Source organism: Scleropages formosus, chromosome 7 (genome assembly GCF_900964775.1).
Source record: "Scleropages formosus chromosome 7, fSclFor1.1, whole genome shotgun sequence".
NCBI classification, from domain to species: domain Eukaryota; kingdom Metazoa; phylum Chordata; class Actinopteri; order Osteoglossiformes; family Osteoglossidae; genus Scleropages; species Scleropages formosus.
In genome coordinates, this window is record NC_041812.1 from 32,650,073 (window position 1) to 32,662,988 (window position 12,916).

Below are 12,916 nucleotides of genomic sequence, written 5' to 3' on the forward strand. Positions count from 1 at the left end.
TGCTTTTTAGGTTCGTCATCTGCTGGCCAGTGCAAGCCCACAGCAGAGGGCCCAACTCACACTGTTCTGGCAGGGGGAGGGGAACTGGGGTGGCCTGGGGCAACAGAATCCTCTTATCCAGGATCTCCTGGAGTATAGATTAAACCCTGAACCTGTGCTGCAGGACATGGAGGGGGTAACTGAATTCACTGAGTATATCTCAGAAACAGTGGATGTCCCATCACCCTTTGACCTTCTGGAGCCTCCAACTTCAGGGGGTTTTTTAAAGCTGTCCAAACCATGCTGCTACATCTTCCCTGGAGGGAGAGGAGACTCTGCTTTGTTTGCAGTGAATGGCTTCAACATTCTTGTGGATGGAGGTTCTGAACGAAAATCATGCTTCTGGAAACTTGTCAGACATCTGGACCGCATTGACTCTATCCTTCTCACCCATATTGGGGCAGAAAATCTCCCAGGAATCAATGGACTCCTTCAGAGGAAGATTGCAGAGCAAGAAGAGGAGCAATCCCAAGGTTCTACCACTTACAGCAATTGGATGAAGAACCTCATCTCACCAGAGCTGGGTGTGGTGTTTTTCAATGTGCCTGAGAAGCTACGAATGCCTGAGTCTACATTGAAAGTGAAACGGAGCATTGAAGAGGCTTCCCTCACACTCCAGTACCTTAACAAACTGGGGATCAAGCCTGAGCCTCTTTTTAGAGTGGTTAGCAACATTGTTGAGCCCATCACCCTTTTCCACAAAATGGGTGTGGGTAGATTAGACATGTACATTTTGAACCCTGTAAAAGATAGCAAGGAAATGCAGTTTCTCATGCAGAAGTGGGCAGGGAACAGCAAGGCTAAGACTGGAATTGTCCTTCCTAATGGGAAGGAAGCAGAAATATCTGTTCCATATTTGACATCTGTCACTGCTCTTGTGGTGTGGCTTCCTGCCAGCCCTACTGAAAAGATTGTTAGAGTGCTGTTTCCAGGTAATGCACCCCAAAACAAAATTTTTGAGGGACTTGAAAAGTTAAAGCATCTGGATTTTTTGAGGTACCCAGTTGCCACTCAAAAAGATATGTCTTCTGGGACTCCTTTACCTGTTATTAAACAAACAAAAATAAAGCAAAGAACTGACAGTAAAGAGAGTCTTAAATCTTCCCCAAAAACACACATAACAAAGGGTACAAAAAGAGAACCTGAAGATGATGTGTCAGTGGCAGAAACCAAGAGTGACTCTATCAAAGAAAACAAATTTGAAAAAAAAGAGAAGAAGATAAAAGAAACTGATAGAACCACAAAACCTCTGAAGGCATCTGACCCAGCAAAGCTGGAAAAAAAGAAACTCTTAAAAGAGAAATCTGTTAAAAAACAAACCAAGGAACGGATGTCAAAGATGGATGAGAAAAAGGATAAAGAAAAGAAAGAGATCAAGAAAGAAAGACGTGAAGTGAAGAGAGATGACATAACTAAAAAAGACGAGAAAAAAGACATCAAAGTTAAAGAGGATAAAAAAAAAGATGCAGCTAAGAGTGATCTTAGAAAGATCACAAAACCTGATCTTAAGCCATTCAGCCCAGAGGTCAGAAAGACTCTGAACAAGGCTAAGGTTCATACAAAACCGAAGACAGAGAAAACCAAAGATAAAAAAATGGTGAGGGAGCAAGCCATTCAGCCAGCTCTGCCAGTTGGTTCAACCACAGAAGACACACCTTCAACTACAGAAATGCCAGTGGTTGTAGAGAGCAGGTCCACTGTCTCTTCCCCAGAAGATCTGACTAAGGACTTTCAGGAACTGAAAAAAGAAGATATTTCAAAGCCAGAAACTGAGCTCCTTCATGACAACCCAACACTACCTGAGCAACTTGTAAATAATGCTGTAGTACCAAGCCCTTCTATGGAGGGAGATAAAAAACTGGTAATCATGTCTGTGACCAAAACAGACACAAATCTCCCATCCCTGGAGCCTGCTGATGAGGGAATAATAATCACACATGTTGATCCAGAATCCCCATGTCAGGCAAAGCAGATTTTAAAGCAGGATGAGGCTGGGCTACAATCAGAAGGTGAGGAGAAGTTTCAGAGTGAGAATGAAGTCATAAAGAAGGAAGAGCAGAAGACAGAAAAAGGCATGAAAGAAATTGAAAAAAACAAAATGGAGCCAGAACAGGATACAAAACCAGGTTTTGAGATCGACCAAAAAACGGGGAGTGAGATTAAAGAGGTTGAGAGAGTGAACCAGAAATTTGCAGAACAGAAAAAAGAAGAAAAACATATGTCACAGGTAGAAAAGACAGAGCTGTTTAAAAAGAGTGAACCTGAGGATAAAGGGGAAGAGGAAGGGGATTTAATTGAAAAAGCAGAGGCTGAGGAAGCTGAGGGTCTAAATTTGGTTGGAGAAAATGAGATGAAAGGTAAAATTGAAGATACAAAAGAGAAATTCAACAAGCAGTTTGACTCTAAATCAAAAGAGCCACATTATCCAGTAAAAGAGGAAGATGGTGGTGTATATCAGTCCAATATATGTGGTGCTACAGCTGCAGCAGAGAATGTTTCTTATATCCAGGATGAGACCATTCCTGGTTATTCTGAAACTGAGCAGACAATTTCTGATGAGGAGACTGAAGACAGAATAACACACCTCCGTTATGAAGTGAGTACTTATGATATATCTGTTCCTGATGAACCAGGCTCTTTCGATTCCATCCATGGCATGAGAGAGATGAAAGCAGCAGCTGTGCCTGAGGCAATTGACTTGACAGCTAAGAAAGCTATTGAGGGACCAGACCCAGCTTTAGTAGTGTATTCCACTAATATTGTTGCTGCACCCCTAGCAGAGGAAGAACACATTTCTTCAGCCACATCTATCACAGAGTGTGATAAATTATCATCTTTTGCCACGTCTGTTGCTGAGGATCAATCTATAGCATCTGTAACAGCACCTCAAACTGAAACTGAAACTGAAACTGGGAAAAGCTCATCTTCTCTCCTGGACACAGTCAACAGCATTCCTTCATCTACTCACACTGAGGCTACCCAGGGAAAGGAGTACCTACACTCTGCAGGTACTATTTCACCTACTTCATCCTTGGAAGAAGACAAGTGTTTCAAAACAAGTCCAACTGAGGAATCCCAGCCTATTGTACCAGAAACAGTGAGCGGAAGAAAGATCATACAGATGCAAGATGAAGAAGAAGAGGAAGAAGAGGAAGATGAAGACCAAACCCCAAACGCTGACATTCCACTTAGCAAGCTCCATGAAGGTTATGCCTCTCCATCTGTGCTACATGATGCAGGGAAAGATTTTGACAAAAGCCAATTATCTGTATCTGATAAAAATGGAAGTACACTTACTAAAAGACTTCCTTCTCCTCCGTCATACTCTGCTTCTTTGATGGCAGAGTCTAGTATTTTCCCAGACAACGAAGACAGGTGTCTAAGTCTGGAGGACAGCACTATGAAAATGGCCTCCCCTACACAGTCTGGACCAGTCAGTCCAGGACATACTCCTTTTCATCAGTCACCTGTAGAGGATAAGACTGAAGTGTCACCAGAGCAAGCACAAAAGAAAGCCGAGACAGAAAGTCAAAAAATAGCTCCCACTGAGGATGAGAGAAAGGATGACTTGTGTGAACAAGTTCATCTTGTAGATGTGGACAAGTTTATGGCATTTGAAAAAGACACTGTGTTAACATCTATTGCACAAAAACAGGAGACAGGGGTTGTCCTTGGTATCAAGGAAGAAGCTCAAGAAAAACAAGAGATTAAATTTGATGTATCTGATGAGTTAACACAAAGTAAAGATGTGTCTCAAGCTGAAACCGATCATAAGACTGATTCTCAGATACAGGACATTGTTCGGGAAAGGGTAAAGTTTGAAGAAACAGATGATGAAGAAGAGGAAGACTGTAATGGAAAGGAGGTCAGACTGTGTAGTAAAACTAAATTCATTGAGGAAAAAGAGAGTAGGTTCCTAGATGATGATGACATTTATGAAGAAAAGTCCCCCAGTGAAGGTGTAATGGAAGAATTAGACAAAAGACAAGAAGAATACAAAATCTTTGTATCAGCTTATTTACAGACCACAACAGCTGTGTCAGACAAAACACAGGATGTTTCTTTTAAGGAGAAAGAACGTGAACCTCAGGCTTTGTACTCAGAAGAGGAAGAAGCCGTATGTAAAGGTGGAGCAGGGTCAAGACCATTGTCACTGGAGCATAGTCAGTTAGATTATATGACTCATGATACTACATCTGCACTCCTATCCCAGATTACCTTAACTAGTCATATTGATTTTACTGATAAACTTGGTGACACATTATGTAAAGAGGAAGCACTCCCTACTGATGCCAAAGAGCAAGTGACATATGTACATGAAATTTCCCCTGAACCTGAACATGACAGAACATTCCAAAATAAAACAGAAACGATATCATCAGAGGCTACATATAGCCACTCGATTATTCATCCTACCACAAAGACATCTGTAGGTGAGGTACTGTCAGTCTCAGAAAAGCTGTGTATTGCTCAGGAACCCTACGAACCCAAAGAGCCGTTTCCCGAAGAAGATGACTATCACACCAAAGAAATAGTGAGTCGAGCTGCTAAAGCAGATGAGAAATCAGAGATGGAGAGAAATTGGCAGACAGAGAAAAAACACAGGGCTGCATCACCGTCACCTTCTTCATGTTTCCTCCTAGAAAAAGAAGTGACGGAAAAGTCTTCAGACAAGGAAAATGATACTGACGAAAAGTTAGTTGCAAAGAATGATGAGTGGGAATTAAAGGAGAAACTTCATTATTCCAGTGGAGGTGACCAATCAGAAAAGACAGATATGGATGAAAAGATTACACTTAAACCATCAGCTAATGGAAGAGATTATGAAATTGAAGCTCCATTTCCACTAGTAGAAGAAAAGAATAAAAATGATGTCTGCTATTCGCCACCATTAGCTAAAACAGAGACAGGAGTTAATTTAAGTCCTCATGCTTTCCTTCTTCATGAAGATCATGAGCAAGGTCAGAAGGAAGAAAGTGAACAGGAGATCAGACAAGATACCCCTTATGTACATGGCAAGACCTTTACATATACTGAAATTTATGAACACAAATCAGCCACAGAGAAGGAATCATATTCATTTGCTTTAAGTCATCAGCAAGAGCATTCTGATAGCTGTGACAAAGACACATATATGGAAGAGATAAGAAAAACTGACCTCTCACCATCCTACCCAGAAGAATATAAAGATAAAAATGAGATGTCATCCAAAGCTGGTACATCTCTCTCTAGCACATACCACAAAGAAGAACTGCCATCAGTAGCATCAGGACATTTTAACCTGGATGCCCACCTCTGTATGACTTCCTCTCAGTCCTATGTTTTTGAGAAAAGAGAGAGAGAGAATATCACAGACAAAGAGAAGCAATCTGCTAAGTCAGAGAAAGAGTCACATAAGACTGAAAAACATGGAACATGTTCTAGCCACATTTCACCTGACCACAAAGGTCTCATTTCATCTATTGCAAAAACTGACAGCCACGCCAGCACAGTTTCGTACACTGTACCCTTAGAGAAGTCTTTAAATAACATTCTTGGTTCTGAGTACACTTGTCAAGCCAGTTCTGCTGCAAGTCAGTCAATAAGTCACTATGAAAAAGAGGAAGCTCTGCATAGGGGAGATATAACATTAGTAACGGGTGAAGATTATGAAGACGATGATGAGGAGGAGGATGATGATGACAATGGTGGTGATGAAGAAGGGACAGGAGAAGAGGAGGATGCCAGTGACTCAGATTTGGAAAAGGGTGCCAAAGAGACATCTGAGAAGGAATCAAAAAGTCAATATGGTGCTGCTGCTGCATTAACACTCCCAAAAATTGAAGCAAAGGAAGATAAGAAGGAGGCCATTTCTTACAAACAGGACTACAGCACTGAAAACCAAGATAAACCCTCAATGACCATAGCAATTTCTGAGTCCATTAACAGCAGCAGTATACAAAACATAAAGTCTGAGGATTCTAAAGAGAAACATACTGGGGAAACTACCTTTCTCTTCACTGGAGGCTGCAATGAGTTAAGATCCATAAACTCTAAGGAGCACTCTCCTGGGCCTGACTATTATTGTGAAGACAGTAAGGACACTCTCCACTCCAGTCAGTCAAGAGGCAAAGATGATTTTCACAGTCCTGATCATTTAACTAAGGAATGTGAAGGAAAGTACTATCGTAGTGATAAAGAAACCGATAAAGACTTTCTGTTGGAAAAAGAGAAGTCAGCTGAGAGTGAAAAACCTGTGGATGTCGATCCCTTAGGTTTCACCTACACCACCACATTTGCCACAGCATACTCTTCTTCTTCATCTTACACTTACTCTTCCTCCACCCCTGCATCTCTGTCAACTAGCCGTCAGTTTGGAGAGGAGCCAGACACTCCTGCTGTTGTTTCAGATTCATTTTACAAGCTGGATCCAGACAGTGCTGGCTTAGAATACTCCTCTTTCAAAGAGGAGCACTCCCTTGTGATAGATTCACCTTTTTCAAGTTCTGGGGGGTTGCTGAAAGATGAATATCTAGAGGTTTCAGAAAAGCAGGCCACCGGTACCACAGCTGTAGAGACAACTTCCAGCCTTACAAAGTTCTCCACTCTCAGTCCATTTGATGAGACAAGTCCCAGTTCTTCAATGGATGATAAGAAGGAGACTCTGCAAGGCTCCATAAAGGACAACAGACTGCATACCAATCTCTTTTATAAGCCTGAATGGGTCGATGACTCCAGGTTGTCTGAAAGTTCTGAAGCAGTCTACTCTCAGCTGTTGCAGTCTTCTGAGATGGAGTCTAAAGTACAAGTGTTGCATGATTCTTCCTCGCTGCAGGAATCAAATTTATTATACAAACATGTTTTAGAAGAAGCAGAAGATAGTGAGGAAGAAGCTTATCCATGTGAAAAGGAACAGTTTACTGTTCCAAGCCCAAAGGAATGCCAAAGTTCTCTACCCAGCCAAGGTTATCTAGATAGGAAACCACAGTCCTTATCTGAGCAGGTGTTTGGCTCAACAATCAACAACACAAGCTCTCTTCCTGATGCCCTCATGTCTCCCCAACAGGAGTCTGTACAGTCAGCAACAGCAAATGGACCCACGGAAGTAAACTTAAGTCCACCAGGAGCTCCCTGTGCAACAGAACAAAACTCTGGTGCAGAACTGTCAAGTCTGGGTGAAGTAGGGAGAAGTGTAGGGAGGGGAAAGGAGGAGGAACAGAGCAGACCATTTGGGCATGAAGGACAAAAGCTTCAAGAAGCATCTGAAATTGCTTCATCTTTGCCATATAAAGAAGAGGATAATGCAGAACATGAAGAGTCAGAGTGTCCCACTCGTCCTCTGTCTCTGGGATCAACTGATACAGCCTTTCACTCTTCCTTCTACACAGAAAGACTGAGAAAATCAGATGACTCTGACCTTCCTCCAGATGTCTCTGTGGGAGCCTCTTCCTGCAACTATTCAACCTCCCCTGAATATAAACAACTCAAAGGAGAGATATCCCCATCTTTCATTAATCCAAGCCCACACCAACTTTCCAGTGATGAAGAGGAAGACCAGAGAGGCAGCCACTCACAAGAAGATGATAATCATAAATCATCCAAAAGGAACTCTCATAGACAAGAGAGCTACCATATCTCCAGTCAGCTTGGTGATGGAAGTGGGTCTCACCATTTCCCTGGCACAATGGCAGCTGGCCTAGGATTAGCTGGAGAAGAGACTCCACCTACTTCTGTAAGTGAATCATTACCCTCACAGTCTGACTCTGATGTTCCACCTGAGACTGAAGAGTGCCCATCCATCACTGCTGAGGGTAACCTGGACTCAGATGAAGACACAGAGCACCTGCCAGTGGATAAATCGTCCTCCTCCAGTGGTGGAGGTAATCATCATTCACCCTCACCCAGATTATCCCAAGGGTTTCATGATCCACCACCCGCACCCCTGAAGGACCCATTCCCGCATCCCCCACATCCAGATGTTTGTATGGTGGACCCAGAGATTTTGTCCAGTGACCACAATCGTGGCGATAAGCTGCTCAGAAAGGATCTGAAGACTAACAAAGGTGTACGGAAGTCACTTGGGAAGCCAAAGTCAGCTTCCCCAGTTCGTAAAACTGAGACTAGAGTTAAGAAAATGTTCACATCAATAAAGCCGGCTTCTAAGGACTCTTTACCGCATACTTCTTCAATAAAAAAACAACAGTCAGAGAAATTATCCAAACCAAGCAGGTCATATGATAACCAGGGATCCAGAGGAGAAGACAGGGATGAAGTGTCCAGATCTAGCCAAAATCCAGGAAGAGGACTTGTGAATGGCGTCAAGAACAGTGCAGGTGGGACTAACATGATATAATGTATGTATTCTGTATTTGTATGGTAAAAAAGTATAAAGGCTCAAAGCTATTTATGTATATTATTTCCTTTCCACCTTAGGTTCTAACTTTCAGAAGTTGGGTTCAGGTGTGCCCCCTGGACCACCTATTTATGTAGACTTGGCCTACATCCCCAATCACTGCAGTAGCAAGAATCTAGACCAGGAGTTCTTTAAACGTGTGCGTGCAGCCTATTATGTGGTGAGTGGAAACGATGCAGCCAATGGAGAACCAAGCCGCAGAGTACTGGATGCTCTGCTGGAAGGCAAAGCCCAGTGGGGCTCCAATCTCCAGGTAAAGGAGCCTCTACATTCTTTTTAGCCTCATTTATATTTCCTTCACTTTCAGGTCTGAATCTCCATTTAAGCACCATTGACCATCTGTGAAAGTGACCTTCTTGTTAAAACAGCCGACCACAGAATGAGACATTGAAAACATTGGCATGTTGGCATGAGAGCCATGTTTCACCTTCTGTGTCAAATGTCTTTAAGATTCTTAAGCAAGATAATATAGTGGCTTAATGCCTCTCCTTGTGCTGACAGGTTACATTGATCCCCACCCATGACACAGAAGTGACCCGTGAATGGTACCAACAGACCCATGAGAGGCAACAGGATCTCAATATTATGGTTCTGGCCAGCAGCAGCACAGTGGTCATGCAAGATGAGTCATTCCCTGCCTGCAAAATTGAGTTTTGAGCTCCTTCCTTCAGCTTTCTTCCCTGTCTCTCCATCTATGCTACCAGTGTCTTACATGGGTTTGAATATAGAAACTCACAGGTTGCTGGTGATGACAATGACGACAAAGCCTCTTGTTTTTCATGTACATTTTAAAGGGTTATGTATAACTTGTTAATATTATTGTTATTTCCCAGCAGACTAATGGTGGCTGTATGCATTGGTTTTGGTTTATAAATACAAAACATTACAAAACAACACAGATGTCAAATGATAGGGCATCCAGAAGTTGGGGCAATGCTGCAATGAGTAGCATGTCTCCACAGGGCTTTGCAAGGTGGAGGACCCAGAAGAAACAGATTTATATCCTATGTTATGCCATGTTATGCCTTTTTCCAATAAAAATTAACTGGACCCTGTTCACGGCATCACTATACTATCTAGCCAGCATCCCAGTCATTGTTTCACTTAAAACTACACTAATTTCCTTGTCTTAATCCCAGGATAAATTGGTACTATTAATCTGGAAATGGCACCCAGACACTTGTAGGCCAAATTTAAATGCTGTAATTGTCTACTAATGACAGCAAGGAAAAGGTTGAGCTTTCAAAACTGATTTTCCAACATCTCTATATACATGACAGCTCTTAGGACAGCCCTTATACAACAAAGCAGAAAATACAAAATTACACAACTAAAACAGTAAGTAGGTTTCTAATCTTTGAATTTGTGCCAGACATTAAAAGGTTTTGGAATGTTCAATTAAATGCCTTGGTTTGTGGTTATAATATAGAAGTCTGGTGGATGTAATAATTACAAAAAATTATGTTTAGGAGTTCCCCACCGGTTATATTGTTTATTCAGTACATTGTAGTTTCAGACAGGTAGTTAAAGCCTAATTAAAGGCCAAAAACCCTAAGAAATGTATTCTTTGTATCGCTTTTGCTCAGACCTGCATTACACAAAACTGAATCATTGTAAAAGGTTCAGTGTAAAATAAGTGTTTTTGAGATGTATCAATGTAGATGGTCTGCTGTGCCCCCTAGCTGAGCCTCCTTCTGTTTCTTTCAAGAAAGACTAAAAATAAGTAGAGTTGCCATTGTTGTTTTTCAGCCTTGAGTTATACGATGCAAATTGTAGTGTCTCTGATGTGGAATTAATTAAAACAGTCTTTTTTGTAGAAATGACTGGTACACAAAATTGTTTCTCGTAAACACATAAATATGTGCATTCTACTACCAGAGCAATTGCTGTTATGTGGCAATATTACAGTGGTTACTTGGGCACATTAGTGAGGCTACTTGCCTAGACAATATTGTCTCTCTCCAGCAAGTGGATCATGTCCAAAGCTTAAACAGCCGTTCAAGGTTATCAGTCACGCATTTTTGGGTTGGATTATTGCAGATGTATAGAGTTGTTAATATCTTTGAATTTTTGAAAGCACAGGAAGCATTATCCCAGGCAACACAAAGGGAATCTTGACGTGTGTATCACCACTCCAGTTGAACTGGTCATGTGTCTGCTGGTTTGTAAAGTCTATCTGGACTGGATTTTGTTATAAACAACAACATGTTGGAGGGAACATGTGGGGCATGGACTTAATCATGGTTGTTGGCATTAGTATCACTCACATGCGTGAGCTTCAGCTCTGGAGTGACATTTAGGAAGGCCCTGCTGGATGGCTTCTTCTTACCCATGCAGAACCAGGCCATAGTTCAGTAAAGTTAAAGGAAATGTCAGCCCTCATGGGATTAATTGCTTAAAAATTTCTCTAGATAAGCAACATTTTACTCAAGAATAATGTCCTTGCCTGGGTCAAGGCTGAACAGAGGCCTATGGCAAAGGTTTGAAGTGAGAGAAAAGCACACACAGGAGGGAATCAGTTAAAGGTGATTTTCACAGTCATGTGAGCAAGTAGCTGCAAGTGAGTCTTTGAAATATTACTGCCAATGTACTAAATGTAAATATGCTTTAAACTGATGCAGCTAAATCATTGCTAGCCCTAAGTGTGTATAAATTTGAATGCTTTGGGGTTGTTTGCGGTTGGCTACAGTTGCACGACAGGGTTTGCATATGTCAGCTCTCATACAATTTTCTCAGTAAATGTATAATTAGTAGTTTTTTTAATGTTTGTAATACATGTTATTCATTGATATTTGTGTTTCAATTATGCAGTTATATTTTAAAATTCAGTCGCTTCTCAACACTAGTTGAGAAATGATGTTTGTTATATTTGCACTAAAGTTTTATTTTGGAAATGGGAGTGTAGCATCAAGGTGCCTCTTTCACAGAGAGAACTCCTGTATGCGTCCTTTGTCCGCCTCCTTGGGAAGGTGATGTACAACAGTGATTCTTCGTTAAACTGATCCAGCAGATGAAATGTGGAACAAAATGTAGTTTATAGTGTGTGTTGGGATGGAGTGGCATGGGCTTGTGAAGGCAGGCTGGGGGTCACTTTCACCTGATCCAGCAGGGGAGTCTACACAAGAAACCATGCACTAGAGCACTCAGTGCAAGGTGTCTTAAAGACATGCCTTAGCAAATTAGACCTGTTGGACTTTTTTGTGTCCCAAGACTGATATCATGCACTCCAGCCTAACCCCATAGAAAATACATGCTTTTTCTTTCTTTGTGACAACAGTGATTTACTTTGGTCGTGTGTTTTCTTAGTTACTGTGAAATGATCGGGCTTTCCAGTTCATCCGCTTATGTGTCCGAATACAGGGGGCATGGTTAAAAAATTATGTTCTTCACACTAGATACCAAAAAACACAACTTTTGCTTCTACTGTTGAATCCCAGAAATGCACCTCGCACAGCCACAGCAACTGGTATTAGACCCCAAAACCACAGGTTTTGTTTCTGTCAAAAGATCCCATAAATTTGCAATTCCTAGCACTTCTTAACTACTCAGAACCATGTGCCCCAGTGAATAACAAAATATTTTGCAGTTCCAGAGGCACAATCTCTCACTTGAAACGACATTTTTGAATGTAGCAATGCAATGCTAATATATGCTATTAATGGATGAATGAGTCATGTAACTCAACGTGTTGGTATGGAAATGAGAAATATGACCCGCACTGTGATCTGGAGCTTTAACCGTGTGAGTGGGAAAATGTGTCATGGGCCCTGCAGTTTTGGTGATGGAATGGGGCCCACGAGTGTGATGTTAGTGTTTCTGTAAAGACTATGTTTGCTGTGGTTATGCAGCTTTGACAGGTTATTTACAGTGAGAAAAAGAAAGCCCTTTAGTCATGATGACTTTTGGGGAGGTTTAAAATGTATTGTCACTGCCCTTCCAACAAATTCTTGATGCAACCACCACAAGGGTTGAGATGCCCAAACTGAGCTTATACAAAACACGTAAAATAAACATGCATAGGCTGCCAGAGGAAAACATTCTTTTTAGCAGATACAAATGTGCTGCAATTCATTTTTTCAAGAAAAAAGTAAATTGTTCACATGAACACCTCATCGAGTCCTGTGCAAAGTCAGCTCTCAGTCGCAATAGAAAAGCCTCACCTGATTGATCAGATCAATGGCAGCCAGAGGGTTCTGCTTGTTCATGCATGTGATCTCATGACTTATAATCTTATATGTAATAGCTAAAGAGGAAATTAAACTAAATGTTTTTAAAATGGTCTTAATGGTACCAAAACGGCACATGTGGCCTGGCTGTGTAGTCAAGAAGGCACTGTGATAGGTAGTCTGTGCTGCGCTGTAAAATTAATCTTAGTTCATCTGTTCTTTTTTTGTGTGGAAAAACTCTCTGTATCTCTTTAAATTTAAAGTATAGAACTAATTGAACTACTGAAATTAATGGGGAAACATCCTGGTGTTCAATAAA

General features: G+C 41.4%; 1 protein-coding gene across 1 annotated transcript in view; it reads left to right on the forward strand.

The window, feature by feature from the left end:
* The window catches only part of LOC108942031 (microtubule-associated protein 1B-like), a 45,847-nt gene extending 32,931 nt beyond the window's left edge, over window positions 1-12,916 (forward strand). The window contains 3 exon segments of the mRNA XM_029253331.1: window positions 11-8,351; window positions 8,452-8,684; window positions 8,933-12,916. Of these exon segments, the coding sequence (XP_029109164.1) occupies window positions 11-8,351; window positions 8,452-8,684; window positions 8,933-9,088 (8,730 nt within the window). The 3' untranslated portion in view covers window positions 9,089-12,916.